Genomic DNA, 18,839 nt, shown 5'->3' with positions numbered 1-18,839 from the left:
TCATTATATTACATAGCCAAGCTCTCCTTTCTCCACTCGTAACTACTGCAAGCGTGTGGTTGCTAGGGTAAATGTTCACTGCAACAAACCTAAAGGGCGGGAGATGCATTGATTGGCATTTGTATGAACCTCTAAGAGAGCGACTGTAAGACATTTGACCAATTGAACGTGATCAATGCAGTATAGTTAGATGGAGAGCAAGAAGGGGATGTTGAGGTGGTCCGATTTGATGCATCAAAGCAGCAGCAAGTCTGAGAAGCCGTATGGTAAGTAAACGGATATCTTTTCAGTAAAAATAAGACATTTATTAAGTTACCTGCTTCGAACGCACACGCAGACCTACCTTTACTCCGTTTAGGCAGTGTGTATATATTCTGGCGGTAAAACCCAAATTGCTAACTAGTAACTAGTGTTATCGTTTTGTCAGCATTAGCAGCCCATGGCAAACTGACAGCTGGCCCTATGGGCCCGCCTTAGCCATGTCATATGAATGAACCTAACACGTTAGAGCATCCGTATCACTCAAAACCGTTATTGTTCCATTATACAATCAATGGCCAGAACAGTAGCCAGTGTGCTTGGACTACTCTGTCAACAACGTGTTCGTAGTACCGTGCGGGACAAACTCGCAAGCCCAGTCAGTGAACATTATTTTGCATGTCACTAGCCATATTGACCGCCGCCAGTATCCTTATTTAGCATGTGTAAAGTCGCTGACATTAGTTGACCACTTTCTTATTTTGTCTGTCTTTATTTCAGGCTTTCAATACAATGTACCCTCTGTAGCTCGAGCATGAGGATGCTGACGTCAGATAGACATGGAAAAGTATGAAAAGGTGAAGAAGATTGGGGAGGGGTCCTTTGGAAAGGCCATCCTTGTCCAATCCAAGGAAAATGGACGACAGTTTGTCATCAAGGAGATTAACATCTCTCGGGTAGGCAAAAGAGAAAGCCACAGTTTGCTCAAATGTTTTAATCAGTACTTTGCTAAAGACAAGGTCTCCCTCTCTCTCAGATGTCCAATAAGGAAAGACAGGAATCGCGGAAAGAGGTGGAGGTCCTTGCTAACATGAGCCACCCCAACATCGTCCAGTACAAAGAGTCATTCGAAGGTAAACACGCTCCATCTAAACCAGCTGGCATAGGGTCCCTCCAACACTAGGAAGTAGACCTCACAGAAAGGAAAACTAGTAAAACAAGCAAACTCTTCAAATATATTCTTTCGTCATTTCCTCTACACCAGCGGGGAGAGAGGCGTGTGTTTTTTACTGGTTGTTGCTAATGCCGAAGCTGTTCTGCGAGACCTGCACTCCACCAGGTCTATTAATATGCGAGGGAGGATGACCTCCTGCTATGCTATCTCTAATAACCATCCTGCTGTGTCTGGTGTAACGTCAGCCTGGTTAAGAGACACGGGAATGACAGGGCTTATCTCTCCTTGGCGACTGAATCGTTATATCAAATAACCCAGACTTGTTTTGCTTACTGTGTGTGCCTGTGTGTGTCTGTGTGTATATGGCGCATGTGTGTGTCTGTGTTTGGTGTGCGTGTTCTGCCTGTTCCAGAGGGCGGATGTCTGTATATTGTGATGGATTACTGTGAGGGTGGGGACCTGTTCAAGAAGATCAACTCCCAGAAAGGATCGTTGTTCTCGGAGGAGCAGGTACATCTCAGGACCCACTGATGAAACAGATTCACGTGTTTCTTTGTCATTTCATCTCTGTCTCTCTCTCTCTCTGTCCGTCTGTCTGTCTGTCTCACTCTCTTAATGGTTGTGTCAACAGGCTCTCTAGTTGGTTTCACCTGAACCTCCTCTGTCTCTCTGTCGTAGATTCTTGATTGGTTCGTTCAGATCTGTCTGGCTCTGAAGCACGTTCACAACCGCAAGATCCTCCACAGGGACATCAAATCACAGGTAGGAACGAACACAACCCAAGCAGGAAAACTGTATACTTGAAAATAAAAAAACATTACAATGTTTTAAATCAGAGCTTAATACATTTTAATTATACTTTAAGGATATCCTTTGGGAAGGCTCTCTATCCATCTACTTTATATAAAACTGTTAGAACTCTGCACTTCTGATGCTTGATTTTCTGTTTGGAAGTAGCTTTGGGTAAAAGAGCTGACTTAGTGGTATTCACAGTCATAACACTAACACTGTCTTGTCAAATCCATGTCCTAGAATATATTTCTGACCAAAGATGGAACAGTCCAGTTGGGAGACTTTGGGATTGCCCGGGTGCTCAATAGGTAAGTGCCACTGTCTTCTTGGTTAAATAACATTTATATGACATACTGTATGTACAGAACATAGGGTATGCTAGTGTTGTGGGAACAGGGTTGGAGAACCCTGGGATGAAAGTGTTGGAGCCGAGCTCCACCATGATGCTCAAATCTCTCTCCTCTCCCCTCTCTCTTTCAGCACTGCGGAGCTAGCCAGGACATGCATTGGGACGCCCTACTACCTTTCACCTGAGATCTGTGAAAATAAGCCCTACAATAATAAGAGGTAGCCTACCTCATGTCTGTCACAGCCTGGGGTCGCGGACCTCTGGGGTCATCGGTTGTGTCACCAACACATTGACAAGGGGCAGATTTCATTGGACGCAGGGGTTTCATGTAGTTGACCAACTTTAATAACCCTTACACACGCACACACTCACACACAGGTGCAAAAGGCGTCTCTACTCAGCACTCAAGTCACACCCATATGCAAGCACACACACAGACATAGTGTCACAGCACATTTACAAGGGGTGGAAGTCGCTGAAATCAAACCGTTGGTATTCACAAGCTCTTACACATGCACACATGCACACATGCACACACACACCCACACACACATGCTGTGTCGTGCTGAGTCACTGAGGTGCGTGGTTGTGAGTGTGTGTGGTCCGGGGATGATGTCACGGTGTCATGTGTCCGCTTTATAAAATCCCTCGGCTCGTGTACATCCACAACAGGAAGCAGCTCTTATTGATTTCTTCGCGGCCCTATTTAAATATGCCTGTAATCTAATCAACCCCAGTTACAGGAGTCTGTAATGAGCTAGATGCTGCAGCTCCACACTGGAGCACCTCCTGTTCTGCTCCCAGCACTGTGGAGCTCTTGGGGTGTTTCTAGTGTGTTTCTGGTGTGTTTCTCGTACGTTTTTAGTGTGTTTCTGTCCCGTTTTCCTCCCTTTCCAACTGTGGAGGCCCTATCTGGCCGCATGCGGCGAGCACAAAATAACATTCAGTGAACAAGGGAAGCTTGTACCCAAAGGAACTTACCCCCTCTCTCTGTCGTTCTGTGTCGTTCTCCCCCTCTTCCCCTCTCCCTCTCTTCCCCTCCCTCTCTCCTCTAGTGATATTTGGGCCCTGGGGTGTGTCCTGTATGAAATGTGCACCCTTAAGCATGCAGTAAGTATCCAGTGTGAGTGTGATGGAGGCTGGGTTTGGGGTGGAGTTGGTTAGTTAGCGGTGGTGACCTCAGCTGACCCCTCATATATAATGCATGCATGTCCAGCCAATCCCTGCAAGCAGCTTTTCATAAGCAGATTATTTCCTGTGGAGCTTTGGCATATTAATATCATGTCTACATACATAGATCATTTTCGACAATATCTGGTCTTTATGTTTATTAAATCAACAATATCTGGACAATATTTCTATAATCTCCACAATATCTGTATCACCTCTACAATATTTTCTCTATACCAACATGACGCTTCAGTCGTTCTCAGTGTTTTCCATCTCATCTTCTCAGTTCGAGGCCGGCAACATGAAGAACCTGGTCCTGAAGATCATCCGTGGCTCTTACCCCCCAGTGTCGACCCACTACTCCCAGGACCTGCGCTCCCTCCTGGGCCTGCTGTTCAGACGCAATCCCCGGGAGCGGCCTTCAGTCAGCAGCGTGTTGGACAAGCCCTTCCTCATTCACCGGATACACCGGTTCCTCACCCCGCAGGTGGGACGCATTGCCACCCCAAATGGAAACACTCACCCCTTCCATCCGCCTCCTCCTCTGTTCTTCTCCTCTGTGAGTTATGGCGTAGTCATCGCTCTCTTCCCCCCCCCCCCTTCAGGTTCTTGCTCAGGAATTCAGCCATGCCTTCCGAATCAAGCAGCCAGGAGTATGTGCTGCGCAGGTGGCACCAGGTGAACACCCTCAGCACCTCAGAAACACCCCTCAACGCCCCATAAATCACACAGAAACACACCACAAATGCCGTAGAAACACCCTTTCGGAAACAGCCGCAGAAACACCCTAGACACCTCACACTCTGCACACGCCTGTTACCCCTGGCCTTTTTAACGAGACTCAAGAGCATGGTTGTGTTTCGCCCCAGCAAAACGGTCCGCCCCTGCCGCCACGCCCCTAGCCCCGGCCCAGAAGATCACCAAACCAGCCGCCAAATACGGAGTGCCTTTGACCGTCAGGAAAACCTCAGAACCAGCCAAGAAACCTGCCGACAGGAAGCCAGCGGCGAAACACAAACCGGTTAGTGTTGGGGGGCCCCTGGAGGTCGTGGAGCTGACCTCTGTCAGCGGGATCCCCCCCCCCCCCAGCTGAAGGGTCTCCATGGTTACCTACCTTCCTGCTCATTGTGTCTTGAGCCTCACTCGCTGTGTGTTTGTGTAGATGTCTTTCATCTTACACGTGTTGGTATTGTGTTTGTGTGTGTGTGTGTGTTTACATCCTCTGAACCACAATGTCATATGTTGGCCAGGCCCCTCCCCCAGCAGTCAACCAGAGAAGAGTGAGTCGAGTGGAGGAAGAGAGGAGAAAATATGAGGTACAACTGAGAGCTGCCTCCTCTTCCTTCCCTCACCTGCTTTAACTACCAGATATCTCCCCTTTCATCCTCCTATTAACAAGAAACGAGTTCCCTCCTCCCCCTACTGCTCTCATTACTTCAGAGAGCCTCCCCTCCCTCCTTCTCCTCCACCTCCTCCCTGAAGAGAAGTCTGACCCCACTTCTCTTCCTCCTCCTCCCTTAAGAGAGCTCTGCCTCTCCTCCTCTTCCTACAAAGGTGCTGCTCCTCCCTCCTCTCTGTAGATGTGCTCCGCCTCATGACTAACCGAGCTCTCTCTGCCCCCACCCCCTCCACCCCGCAGGAAGGCGCGAGGAAGAAGAGGATGGAGCTAATAGAGAGGGAGAGGAAGCACAGGGAGCAGGTGAGCATCCTTAAAATGTCCGCCTCCAGTCTCCAGCCTCCCCTTCTCAAGCCTCATGTCATGTTCCTGTATGTCCCCCCTCCAGCCTCATGTCATGTTCCTGTATGTCCCCCCTCCAGCCTCATGTCATGTTCCTGTATGTCCCTCCTCCAGCCTCTCCCCTCCAGCCTCATCCCTCCAGCCTCCCCCCTCCAGCCTCATGTCATGTTCCTGTATGTCCCGCCTCCAGCCTCCCCCCTCAAGCCTCATGTCATGTTCCTGTATGTCCCCCACAGATGTTCCTGTTGAGAGCAGGACAGATGAAGAGGCTGGAGAGGGAGAAGGTGAGTGACCGGTCGATGTCCGATAGACACACGCCTGTAAAGCCCCTAGCGATCTGTGACCTCTGACCTGTGACCTCTGCCTCCAGGTGAACAGGATCAACCGGGCGAGAGAGCAGGGCTGGAGGCACGTCCTCACCTCCAGTGGGGGCAGCAGTCCCGAGAGGAAGGTGAGACCTCATCATCATCATCCTTTATATTTAAAATGATTAAAATAAAATTGAAAAAATATATATATTATTTTATTTAATGTGTATATTATTATTATATATATATATTTTTTTTTTTTTTTCAATTTTTCTCCATTACTCACTCCCCTCACAGCAGAGTTTTGGAGGTGGTGGGGTGGGGGGGGGTCCAGACCTGGCCCCTGGTCCTTCTCCCAGCCCAGCCCCAGGCCCTGGCAGAGGCCTATATGAGCAGTACCACTCTGCCCTGGATCTTCTATGCAAACCCCAGCCCAGAGAGGGCGCCAGAGAGCCAGGGCCTGCCATGGGGGACCATATTCCCATCAGGTGAGGGTTCACATCGGCTCCTGTGGATGTACGACTGTCGGTGTGAATGGCTGAGAGGCTGTCTGTGTTTATGACTGCCTTGCTCCTGATTATGACGTGTGTGTGTCAGGGGTGTGCCCGCTGCGGCCGGTCCAGTCCTGCCCAGCGGTGTTGCCCGTGCGCCGGACCGCGTGGCGGTGAGGAGAGAGCTGAGGAGGCTGGAGCACGTGACCAAACACGCCCACATCAGCAGGTAACACCATCTCTACCTGATAACCCCTCCACCATCACCAGCTGCTAATGACCCCCACCTCAGCAGGTAGGGGTTAGGGGTTAGTGATGTCATCAGCGTGCGCCTTGTTCTGCAGGCAGCGCGGCCAGGTGGCGGCGGGGAGGGCGTGTCAGGTGGAGGAGTTCCTGCAGAGGAAGAGGGAGGCCATGCTGAACAAGGTCCGCGCGGAGGGACAGCTGGTACGCACTCCTCCCCCCCCCCCCATCCTCCCTTTCCTCCTCCCATCCTGGGAATGTGGGTGTAGTTCAGTGGGAGAGCGTTTAACTGACTTGAGGTTGCAGGTTTGAATCCCCCTCCCCCGCTGGTTGATTTGGAAAAACAATGAGAGGGGGGGGGGGGGGGGGGGTTCTGAGGTTGCTGTGTGTGTAATTGGTTCAGGGGTCAATGGAGGAGCAGAGTGTTAAGTCTGAGGAAAGGAGGTTGTGTGTGTGTTGGAGGTTGTGTGTGAGAGAGAGGGATAGGTTATGCGTGTCTAAAGTGTGGTTGACCGCTGAACAGGGAGCTCGGCAAAACCTGGCAGCCGTCTACGGAGGCCGGGGCAGCTCTGCCCCCTGCAGGAGGCCCAAGGAGGAGGAGGTAGGGCCTCACCTCTCCAGACTCCCCAAGCCTCACTCGTCCAGCCTGCTCCCTCCAGACTCCCCCCTCCTCACTCGTCCAGTCTCACCCACGCCTCACCCATCCAGCCTCCCCCATGCCTCATCCCTCCGGCCCCACTTGTCCATCCCGCTTCTTCCAGTCTCCCCCATGCTTTGCCCCCCCCAGACTCCCCCCTCAAGTCTCCATCCTCCAGCCTCACCCCTCCAGCCTCCTCCATGCCTCACCCCTCCAGCCTCCATCTCTCTGACATCATCCGGAGTTTGGCTGCTTCTTTGTTGGTGTCTGCATGGCACTACCTCCAGACACGCCCTCAACAGCGCCCTCCATTGGACACGCCCTATACTGCATGCTGTGTGTGTGTGTGTGTGTTGGCTAGCAGATGTGTCAGGCCTGATATATTAATTTGTTTGGATCCGTTTAAGCTCTTTTATTTGGTCCTCTCTGTATGAAATGTTTGTGCTCCTTTATATTGCCTGTCCGACTGTTTGGCTGGTCTGTTCGACATGCATGCTGTCATGCAGAGGAAAGGTTAACAGGATATCAACTGTTCTCGTGTCTAAACTGCTGACGTGGCTTGGTTGTAAATGCTGATGCCTAAAGCTCAAAGCTGTGTGTTATAACACTTAATATGGGAACACTACATTTTGTGAATGTCACTGTGACACCATTGTGGTCTTCATACATTTGTTTGAATATGCAAACGTGTGTCTGTCCTATGTTGCATGTGTGTGTGTGAGTGAGTCCCACTGTAATGTGTGTGTGTGTGTGTGTCCCAGCATCATGTGTTTGTGTGTAACGTGTGTGTGTGTGTGTTCCAGCATCATGTGTTTGTGTGTAACGTGTGTGTGTGTTTTGTTCCAGGAGTATCTGGCCAGGCTGAGGCAGATCCGGCTGCAGAACTTCAACGAGCGTCAGCAGCTGAAGGCCCGTCTCAGAGGACAGAAGGTACCGGACCCTCACCTGGTTACACACCTACCTGGTTACACACCACACCTGGTAGACATGGTGAAGATGATGGTTTTGATCAGGTCCTCTAACCCAGACATGGTGGTGATGCTTCTGGTCGTTTCCATTAACTCTCTCTCTCTCAGTACGACAGTGATGGTTCTGACAGCCAGGAGTCCAGTGAGGAGGTGGAACTGAGGAGGAAGAAGATTGAGGCTCTGAAGGTGTGTAGTGTGTGTGTCTGTCTGTCTGTAGTGTGTGTGTGTGTGTGTGTGTGTAAGGTGTCAGTGTCTGTTGATCATTGAAGAGGAAGATTCTTAAAGACACCACCAGTAGATCTGAGAGTATGTAATTAACTCTGTGTGTGTGTGTGTGTGTGTGTGTGTGTGTGTGTGTGTGTGGGGGGGGGCAGGCCCAGGCCAATGCCCGGGCGATCATTCTGAAGGAACAACTTGAGAAGAAGAGGAGAGAAGCTTATGAGAGAGAGAAGAGGGCTTGGGAGGACCATGTAAGCTCACATTCCTCCTCCCTCTCTCTCCCCTCCTCCCTCTCTTCCACCCCCTCCTCCTCCCTCTCTCCCCCTGCCCCCGATTCACCTCCTTTCTCCACCCCCCTCTGTCCTACCCCGGTACCTCCTCTCTCTCCCCCCTCCTCCCCACCATCTCTCCCTCCTCCTCCACTAGCGTCTGACCCTCCCCTGTGTTTTGTGTTAGCTTGCAGCTCGAGGCTTCAAGGTTGCCATGGTAGCGAATGGTGCGGTAGCTGCTGTAGCCCCTCCCCCTCCTCAACCAGGCCCCGCCCCTCCTCCGGAAGCTGTAGCTAAAGCCCCACCCGCATCCAAACCCTCTGCTCCAGTCATCTCCATGACGGCCGCGCTAAAGGACGTCGGTGCAGTCAGTACACCTGGCCGATCGCGTTTCTCCTCACATGAGTACTTAATATTGTGTGTGTGTCATGTTTAAGAGCTTGTGTATGTGTCTCATCTTGCGTCTGGGCAGATTTCTCCCCTGAAGGAGGAGTCTAGTGGGGCAGAGGGAGCTGCAGTTATACTGGTGAGTGATGTTGGTCTGTCCCCTGGTCTGGTCAGTTGGCTGGACAGTCTGCTGGTCAGTCTGCTGGTCAGTCTGCTGGTCAGTCTGCTGGTCAGTCTGCTAACTCTGGCTTTGGTGTTCCAGAGTGAGAAGAAGGAGATTCTTCGCAGACTGAACCACAACCTGAAGATCCAAAGCCCAGAAGAGAACCCTGACCTAAAGAGCCAGGCTCCAGAACAAAACCAGAACCAGGACACCCACAGCTCAGCACAGAACCAGGACCAGAGAACCTTGACCCTAGAGGAGAACCAGGAGAAGAAGAATAAAGAAGAGGAGCAACGTGGCTCGGCTCCACCCTCTGATGGAAAACGCCCCGCCCCCCTGCAGAATCGACCAATTGGCGAGGGGCATCCGTCATCCGCTGGAGACAGGAAGAGGTGGGAGGCTGGAGGTCCTCCGGTTCTCTCTGTGGCCCAACAGACCCTGGAAGAGACGGGCACTAGGACAGCAGGTGAGCTGGGCTCTCTCACGCTATCTTTCATTCATTTAGCAGACGCTTTTAGACAAACGGTGCATATGGACAGTACAGCAGGAAGAACATACAGAAAAAATTAAATGCGCTGCTGCTAAGTGCTGTGCTTCTGCTCCATCTCCCCCCTAGGCCCCCAGACTCTGTCCCCAGAAGAGAGGCCGTGTTCTGGGGGAGATCGGAAGAGGTGGGAGGCTGGAGGTCCTCCGGTCTTCTCTGTGGCCCAGCAGACTCTGGAGGAGACCTGCTTCAGGACGGCTGGTCAGTCACACGCTCTCCATAACTGGGTGCAACGCATGTTGACCTGAGAGATCTGTCTAAAGTGGTGTGTGGTTTGTGCGTGCATGTGGGTTCATGTATCTGTGTGTGTGTGTGTGTGTGTCTCAGAGCACACTACTGGTGAGGTGATCTGCATGGAGGCTCTGCAGGAAGAGGAAGCCCCCAGGAAGGCGTGGGGGCGGAGCCCCGATTCTCGGGTGCTGAAGGTTCTACAGGAGGCGGAGCTTCAGCCACTCACTCAGCTGCTGGAGAATGTCAGCGTCTGCAGGGATCCACTTCCTGTCTGCAGGGATGCACTGGCTGTCTGCAAAGATCCACTTCCTGTCTGCAAAGATCCACTTCCTGTCTGCAGGGATCCACTTCCTGTCTGCAGGGATGCACTTGCTGTCTGCAAAGATCCAGTTCCTGCCTGCAGGGATCCACTTCCTGTCTGCAAGGATGCACTTGATGTCTGCAGGGATCCACTTCCTGTCTGCAAAGATGCACTTGTTGTCTGCAAAGATCCACTTCCTGTCTGCAGGGATCCACTTCCTGGTGAGTCACTACTCAACCACCTATCAGCATCCACCTAGCGTATAGCAAGCCTATCAGCTCACAGGTTGGGCTGTGATTTTTGGTTTTGTTTGTCGCTTTGGATAAAAGTGTCTGCTAAATTAACCAAATGTCAAACGAATCTGACCGCTTTCCAGACGGTGGGTGGAGGGTGGAGATGGAGGTTGTGGGAGGAGCCACAGCGGCGACACCAACAGAGCTGACCCCTGCTGTTGCGGGTCAGAGGGCAGGGGTCAAGGGTCAGGCAGTAGGGGTGACCTCTGGGGACACTCAGGGGCAGAAGGAGAGCCCGGCCCACGTACAGGAGATGCTGCCAACACCGTCTCCAGGTGTGGAAGGTGAGAGGGGCTCATGCAGATGGAGCTGGGGGGGTGGGGGGGGGTGGTGGTGCTGGGTGGTGTGGGGGGGGAGGTGGTGCCGGGTGGGGTGGGGGGACAGATGTGTGTGGGGGTTGGGGGAGGGCTTAAGCTCTTTATCTAGGCCAACAGCTAGTGAGACGCTGTCTCTTCCCTCTTAGATCCAGCAGACCTGGAGGCCATGGTCCTGGAGGACGGCCCCAGGAAGGCCTCACATCCCCCTGCTGGAGTAGTGCTGGCGTGGGAGCACGAGGCCACCAAGCCTGGGTGGGTTGACTGGCACCTCCTCCTTGTCTGGATGTAGACAACCAGGAGAGGCCAACATTGAGGATTCAATACTCAAATATGTCATCATCATTTTAATATAAGGCTAATCCTTATTCAGTCATTCCCTGAGTCAAAATCATATTTATGAATTATTGGTATGCAATATATCCTTGACTTTTCTGTGCTTCCCCTGTCAGGCCACCAGAGGGCAGTGTAACTCCAGCAGAGACTGAAGATGCTGCAGAGAAACCAGAGACTCAACCCGAACCCTCAGGTTAGATGAGAGGAATGGTCTTCTAGAGTCTTCTTTAGGTTTCCTCTTTGCTGTACTTGGAAGTTCACCACCACTTTCTCGCCCTCCCTCCTCCAACTCTCCTCTCTCCCTCCCTCCTCTCTCTATCCTTCTCTCCCACCCTCTCTCTCCATCCTCTCTCTATCCTTCTGTCTCCCTCCTCTCTCCCTCCTCTCTCTATCCTTCTCTCCCACTCTCTCCCTCCTCCAAATCTGCCTCTCCCTCCCTCCTCTCTATCCTTCTCTCCCTCCTCCAACTCTCCTCTCTCCCTCCCTCCTCTCTCTTTCCTTCTCTCCCACTCTCGCCACCCCCTCCTCCTCCCCCAGCTGTCTCAGTGTGCGAGGAGCCCCTCTTCAAGCTCCTCTCCCCGGCCCACCGTCGCACCGCCGCCCTGGCCGCCCTCTCGGCCCAGTCCTCCCTGGACGAGTCCTCCTCGTCCCTGGCCTCGCGCTCGCGCTCCGTGTCCCCCCTGCGCTCCAAGAACCACCAGGCCCTCTTCATCGGACTCTCCACCGGCATGTTCGACGCCAACAACCCCAAGGTGACCGCGCGACGGCGTGAGGGCAAGAGTCAAAAGGTCGAGGTGACCGTAGTGGTTCCTCGGTGTCCAGGCTCTGGACGTCCTCCTCTGCGTAGCACAGCTATCTCTATGGAAGGGGGTGTGGGAGTTAATGGGTGGAGGGTGGAGTGGAGGGGGTGGAGTTGTGTGGGGTGGAGTGGAGGGGGTGGAGTGGGGTGGAGTGGAGTGGAGGGGGTGGAGTGGGGTGGAGTGGAGGGGGTGGAGTGGGGTGGAGTGGAGGGAGGGATGGGGTATTTTTAGAATCCGCTTCAGGTTGTTTTATTAATGAAGAACCCTGGAATGGAGCCATATCTGTTAATCACATGATCTGGAGCAGAGGGATGATGGAGGGAACGTTGGATGGGCTTCTGGAGCGAGAGATGGATGGATGGAGGAAAGGAGGTGAAGAGGGGGAGGTAGAGAGATGGAGAGAGGGGAGGGAAAGAGAGAGAGGGAGGGATCATCCATCATCCTGCATGTTTCATAACACCCATCAGAGACAGGGAGTCCTCTCTTACACGAGGTGAGCTGTGTGTGTGTGTGTTTTGTTTATGGCTCCCTCTGTACAGAGCGTTATTAATGCAATCTTTCCACATACCAGGGGCCACTCCACCGACCCTGAAACACACACACACACACTCAGACCCGTAACCTCAGATGTGCTTGGCACTCAAGCGCACTCCAACTCTGACAAGTATGAACCTACATCCTCACTGTGTGTGGGCGTGTGTGTGTGTGGGTGGTGTTTGTTGTGTGTGGGTCACATTAGGGGTGTGCTTGAGTGTTTGTGTAACTGTGTGTGACCTTGGTTGTGTGTGTGTGTGTGTGTGTGTGTGTGTGTGTGTGTGTGTGTAGATGCTGAGGACCTGCTCCCTGCCAGACCTCAGCAGAGTGTTCGGCTGTGTGCAGGACCCGGCAGGGCCCGGCGAGGAGGCCGCCCCCCTCCCCCCCCTGGAGATGGACGACCTGGACGAGGAGGGGGCGGTGAAGGACGAGGACAACTCAGAGACTGAGGAGTAAGACACACACACAGTCACACACAGTTACGTACACACACACACAGTCACAGACAAACACACATTCCTCTGTGTTTCTCTTGCTCTCTCTCTATTTATAGCTGAGCTACACTAAAGTGTTCGAGCTGAGAATATTCTGTGTGCCTTTTAGAGCAGACATGCTGGGTGTGGTGGGTGTGTGTGTGGATGATGTGTGTGTGTGTGTGTGGTGGGTGTGTGTGTGTGTGTGTGGGTGTGTGTGTGGACGACAGGTGTTTGTGTGCGAGAATGGTGTATGGGCAACAGACAGGTGTGTGTGCGAGAGAGACAGGTGTGTGTGTGTGGCTGACTCGGTGTGTGCCGTCCCCTCAGCGCGTACGAGGACGAGGACCTGCGTGAGCTGCGGGCCTCCATGGAGAGACTCCTGCAGGAGGAGGAGGAGGAGGAGGAGGAGGAGGAGGAGGAAGAGGAAGAGGAGGGAGACTTCAACGGAAACCCCCCCGGGGAGGAAGAGGAGAACGGGCCTGCTGCTGGAGGGGAGGAGGACGGCCTCACAGGCATGGTGGTGGACGACGATGATGAGGATGATGATGAAGAGGAGGAGGAGGAGGAGGGGTCTAACCGGAGCCTGGGGGAGGAGGATCCAGGAGAGACGCTCACGAACGGCTTGGGGGAGGAGCCTCAGAGCAGCGAGAGCCAGCTCAACGAGGAGTGGCAGTCAGGTAGGTCGGGAGGTCAAAGGTCACCTCCTTCACCCCCCCCCCCTCCCCCCAGGTCACATGGTAGAAGCACAAGGTTAGACTAGGGAGTATAGAGAAGCTAGTGGGGAGTATTAGTGGCAGTATAGTGACGGCCGCCTGTCTCTGCAGACGGGAGCGGTGAGGAGGAGGAAGGTGAGGCGGAGGAGCAGGACAGCATCTTCAGCCGCCTGGAGGAGCTGCGCTTCAACCTGGAGCAGGAGATGGGCTTCGAGAACTTCATCGAGGCCTACAACAAGATCAAGGTAGGGAGCATCTGATGCCCACAACAAAGTCCTGGGTGTTTTGGAACCCTAACCCTACAACAAGGTTGTGTGTGTGTGTGTGTGTGTGTGTGTGAAGGCATTTCACGAGGACGAGGACGAGAACATTGACATGGGCTCTAGCATGGTGCTAAGCATCCTGGGAACTGGGCACCAGCACCTGTACCCCAACATCCTGCACCTGGTAATGGCAGACGGGGCTTACCAGGAAGGTGAGGAGTCTCTCTCTCTGTCTCTCTCTGTCTCTGTCTCTGTCTGTCTCTCCCTCTCTCTCTGTCTGTCTGTCTCTCTCTCTCTGTCTGAACTCTGACCCCCGGGCTCTCTGTTTACTCATACTGTCCAATGAGTCATTTGGTTAAACATATTTCTCTTTCTGTGTCTCTATCCCGCTTCTTATCTTTCTCCCTCCGTCACCCTCAATCTCTTCCTCGCTCTCTTTCTCTCCCACTTCCTGTCTGTAACTCAATCTGTCTCCCTATCTGTCTCTCACTCTCTGTCTCTCTCTCTTCCTATCTCGGTCCCTCTCGCATTTCCTGCCTTTCACTCGTCCCTCTCTCTCTCTCTGCCTTCCCTCTGTACTGTCCTCTAGATAATGATGAATAGGGGTGTGTGTGACCGAGCCCTCTGCAGCAAAGGACAATCTGACGTCTTCCCATGATGCTCAGCGAGAGCCAGAGGACGGCCTCTGATTGGCCCCCGGGGCGTCCATGCATGATGAACATTGTGTACGACTTCACTTCCTGCTTCCACATTCAACATTCTGATATTTACTTTACCACTGGCATCCGTGTGAGGGAGTCAAGTTGACCTTTCTAGTAACCAAAGTGACACTTATTGTTTTGTCAACTGTAGATGTCTGTGTTTGTATTTCAGAATTTTTTTTCCTGTATTGTCAGGTGTGTGCTGGTAGAATCAAGCATGTTTGGCAGGTGGGGAGGAACACCGTAGACCCACAAGTATTGTTGGTGAATCTTCAGTATATCCACAGGGAACTGTTAGTAGATTCTTCGGTTCCTCACAGATACAGTTGCTTCTCATTCCGGACTGCAGTCGCTACTGTACCTACCGAAACCAGGTCAACCTCGGACACGATCTTACATTTCTTCTCAGACTCGTTCAGATTCCAGTCGAAACCTTTTTCTTACTCGTGTTTTGCATAACGGCAGAGGTCAAAGGTTATATAAGGCATTTTTTCCACATTTCTTACCGGTTCAGCTAACACTAACAATCGCAGCGAAAGGTGAGACTTTCTGGTGAGAAGGTTATACTGTATGTTGCCATAGTAGCAGCTGTACTGGATTTCTGTCTGCTTATGTATGTGAGATCAGATTATTACTCTACAGAGAGGATCGTAAAGAGGTATATAAAGAAGAATGGCTCTAGATTTTAAAGCACTGTTACTATTTGATGATAAAGTATAAATATTGTACATCTTTATAATATTCAATAAATGCTTACATTTTTCACAAAAAAATACACACTTTGTGTGTGCGTCTGTGGGCCAGACTGGAGGTGTGCGTGCGTGCGTGTGTAATGACTGACTCAGCATGGCTGGGCCAGACTGGAGGAGTAACTGCAAGGTTGTATTTCAGTCTGCAGTGTTCAGAAGCATTCCTCTAACTGCTCTTCTCACAGGGCAGATGGGTGTTTAGTGGCTGCTGGGTAATTGTAGCTTCTCTTCCTATCCCTCTGTGAGGAGAAGAGGTCTGCTGGGGGAGGGCTGGGGGAGGACTGGGGGAGGACTGGGGGAGGGCTGGGGGAGGGCTGGGGGAGGACTGGAGGCTGAGGGAGGGCTGGGGGAGGGCTGGAGGCTGAGGCAGGACTGGAGGCTGAGGGAGGACTGGAGGCTGAGGCAGGACTGGAGGCTGAGGCAGGACTGGAGGCTGAGGCAGGACTGGAGGCTGAGGGAGGGCTGGGGGAGGACTGGAGGCTGGGGTGGGACTGGAGGGCTGAGGGAGAACTGGAGGCTGGGGCAGAACTGAGGATGCATCAACCACTGCCACTGGTCTGTGAACACAGAACACACACACACTAGACGGTCTGACTATGCTGTTGAGTGCTCAGCTCCTGCTAGCAAGGTGTTTTAATATTCATCATGTTGACTTCAGGATCATACGTCTTCCACCTTGTCTACTTTCATAAATTCCATTCCATCTCCTGCCAGCCCACTTCTGTTTGTTGACTGTTTCCACAGGAAAATATCATTATGCATACACAGAGCCCCAGGTTAGAATATATGGCCTGCTGTTGATGTTATGTACATATTATGTACACCCCTGGTACTGTGCAAGGCATCATGGTGAATGTGATGAATATTTAATGAGCCTAGCTGTTTAACATATGTCCATCGGATCCACTGGGTCCATCTCGATATAGATGGAGATAAGTATATTTATACGGTATATAGAAAGAGAAATACATGGATATAATAGATATACAGATATAGATGAGAGTGCGGAAGGGAGGAGGAGAATATGGAGATTAGAAGGCTGAGAGAGATAGAGATGGATAGGTAGATATAGATTTACATTTACATTTAGTCATTTAGCAGACGCTCTTATCCAGAGCGACTTACAGTAAGTACAGGGACATTCCCCCGAGGCAAGTAGGGTGAAGTGTCTTGCCCAAGGACACAACGTCAGTTGGCATGACCGGGAATCGAACTGGCAACCTTTGGATTACTAGCCCGATTCCCTCACCGCTCAGACACCTGACTCCATAGATAGATATAATAGACAGTGCCCCCTGTTGTTGGGCCAGGGATGTGAACACCGCATCAGTATGCGTCTCTCTACAATTAGCGGTGATTACGAGGGAGATTAAAAAGCCTGATCTGAAATGGATCAGGGTTAATAGGCAGCCGGCCCATATTCTTCTGTCATATTCCTCTCACTGGGACCTCCTGGGGAGCACGTTAAATGAGTTTGTGGTTTGCGTTTCCCACCAGCCCATTAGTTATCTTGATGATCAGCTCTCAGAGGAAGGTGCACACACACTCACCCGTATTCATACGCCGACACGGACACACTTGTTCACACACACACACATACATAGACAGACACATTCATACACACACACACATTCACTCGCAGTCTCTCACGCACATTCACAGATTTCACACACAGACACTTTCACACACGTACGCGTTCAATAACATTTACATTCAGCTCAAGTGTCTACTCTAATATGAAAGCTGTTAGCCTCAGGTTAAAACCCTTATCTGTGGAATGCAAATAAGGATCCATTGAAAGTGTTGAAATCCTTCCTTACAACAGATGCCACCAGATGCTGAGTGAATGTTACCATTAGATTTAAATAATACTTTTCATCGCAAAAAGTAATTACCATATAGAATAGCAACAATTTATTTTTGACGTTTAGATATCATGAATTTAATTCAATGAACATGACCACAGATGTTTTCACTTTTTCAAAGGTTTTGACAAAAAACAAACAACATGTATTGGGCTTTAAATGGACTAAAAGAAGACTTGTCATGTCATTAATTTGTGTAACACAATAACGCATAATTAAATATAATGTAGGAGTGAAAGTCTGTTGTTTCTCTCCTTCACAGGCCTGCTGTGTATGAGGATGTTCAAGCACATCATCCTGGCAGACAGGTTCTCCTTATACCCCGGGGGGAAGGGGGTGGGGGGTAGGAGGGGCAGGGCAGGTTGGGAGGCCATATGTGTCGTCTAGTCCCCCCCCCCCCCCCTGTCTTTGTTTATAGGCAATAACAGCTGTCACCTCCATCATGTTTTTAGAACTGTGTGTGTGCGGGTGAGTGTTTGTAGTGGATGTGAGTGTATTTGTTCGTAGTGTATGTAGTGTGTGTGTGTGTGTTTGTTTGTGATGTATGCAAGTGTGTTTGTAGTGTGTGTGTTTTTAGTCGTGTGTGTGTGTGTATGTGCGTGTTCATTGTGTGTGTGTTCATCCCATGTTTATCCCCTTCTGTGAACCAATTTATTTCAGTCTTCAGATGGGGGTCATATTGAACAGTAATTTTCTCCCAAGGTGAATAACTCATGCTCTCTGCTGACAACCACCACCCCTTCCTGGGGTTACAGTTCAGTCAGGGTGTGAAGTGGGGTGTGTGTGTGTGTGGGGGGGGGGGGGGGCGGGGTAAGGTATAGTAGTGTGTGTGTGTGTGTGTGGGGGGGGGGGGGGGATAGGGTGAATACAATAGGCTAGCCAGGGGTGTAAGATGGAGGTGTTTCTGTGTGCGTGTCTGCGTGTCTTCGTGTGTGTGTGTGTGTCTATGTGTGTGCCATCAGAGTAAATAGGCGTGCAGGGGTTGTTGTCCCAGCCTAAGACCTGAGGGGGTGGGGGGTATTCTGTGTGTGTGCGAGTTGTCCCCAGACCCACTGGGGGAGGATAGTGTCTCTGTAACTTGATGAAATATGAGCTGCAGTCCTGTCAGGTCCTGTGGGATCACCAGTGACAGAAAAGGGCCAACCGCGAATAAATCTCTCTTTATGGTTCCTTTTTCTCCCTCTCTGCCTCTTCCTGACTTTTCTTCTCTCTGCTCTTGATCAGTATGCAGTGTCCTCAAACAAAGGAAAATCAATATAAATCATAGTTTTTATGGTTTTCCCTCTGTATCCTCCTTCTGGTTCTTCATACCCCTGGGTCGGCCGTTATGTTCGTTATCATATTATTCTGATTATAAGATGAAGAAGAACCTACTGGCTCTCTGTCTTTCTCTCTCTCTCTCTCTCTCTCTCTCTCTCTCTCTCTCTCTCTCTCTCTCTCTCTCTCTCTCTCTCTCTCTCTCTCTCTCTCACACACACACACACACACACAATTATAGCTTACATGTTCACAAAACAGACAGAAATGTTGTCGCGGCCGATGATACAAATCTAACAATAATGCAGACATCGACCACGGTTTTCAAAAAGTAGCGAAATACCTAATACATTACAAATACTAATGTTCATTTAGTCAGTTATTTATTTTCATGTTAAATGTAATGAATAATCTCTTAAGGAAGTAAATACTGCATCAACAACACGTGTAGAGTGTTACTTACCACCCCCTCCTCTACACATCACGCCCTCCACCACGAATCCACTCCAGTTCACTTCTTCATCATGGCGTTCGGGGAGTGCTGCCGGAGTTGGTTGCTCCTGTCTGCGCTTCTG

The 18,839-nt window shown here is 51.2% G+C and overlaps 1 protein-coding gene across 1 annotated transcript; it reads left to right on the top strand.

The window, feature by feature from the left end:
- The first annotated feature begins 254 nt into the window (after window positions 1-254).
- On the top strand, window positions 255-15,143 carry nek1 (NIMA-related kinase 1). Its single transcript, XM_067229645.1, has 36 exons — window positions 255-266; window positions 760-935; window positions 1,016-1,112; window positions 1,566-1,663; window positions 1,832-1,915; window positions 2,186-2,253; window positions 2,426-2,512; window positions 3,350-3,404; window positions 3,751-3,951; window positions 4,070-4,142; window positions 4,334-4,485; window positions 4,715-4,780; window positions 5,104-5,163; window positions 5,439-5,486; window positions 5,573-5,653; window positions 5,808-5,998; window positions 6,108-6,230; window positions 6,346-6,448; window positions 6,768-6,845; window positions 7,728-7,811; window positions 7,958-8,035; window positions 8,224-8,319; window positions 8,525-8,704; window positions 8,810-8,863; window positions 8,987-9,353; window positions 9,504-9,632; window positions 9,759-10,184; window positions 10,340-10,540; window positions 10,720-10,825; window positions 11,023-11,099; window positions 11,444-11,658; window positions 12,532-12,692; window positions 13,044-13,393; window positions 13,541-13,674; window positions 13,772-13,904; window positions 14,282-15,143. The coding sequence occupies exons 2-36, from the start codon at window positions 819-821 to the stop codon at window positions 14,293-14,295; spliced, it is 4,587 nt and encodes a 1,528-aa protein (XP_067085746.1). The 5' UTR covers window positions 255-266; window positions 760-818; the 3' UTR covers window positions 14,296-15,143.
- The last annotated feature ends 3,696 nt before the right edge of the window (window positions 15,144-18,839 follow it).

This window comes from Osmerus mordax, chromosome 26, assembly GCF_038355195.1.
Source record: "Osmerus mordax isolate fOsmMor3 chromosome 26, fOsmMor3.pri, whole genome shotgun sequence".
NCBI classification, from domain to species: domain Eukaryota; kingdom Metazoa; phylum Chordata; class Actinopteri; order Osmeriformes; family Osmeridae; genus Osmerus; species Osmerus mordax.
Note: the sequence above shows the minus strand (reverse complement) of the source record. Positions and strands in the feature narration are given on the sequence as shown.

Coding starts and splice junctions, on each gene's coding strand:
- nek1 (XM_067229645.1), top strand. CDS start 819: ATGGAAAAGTATGAAAAGGTGAAGAAGATTGGGGAGGGGTCCTTTGGA. Junction 3,405..3,750: donor TGTGCACCCTTAAGCATGCA/GTAAGTATCCAG, acceptor TCATCTTCTCAG/TTCGAGGCCGGCAACATGAA. Junction 10,185..10,339: donor CTGCAGGGATCCACTTCCTG/GTGAGTCACTAC, acceptor ACCGCTTTCCAG/ACGGTGGGTGGAGGGTGGAG.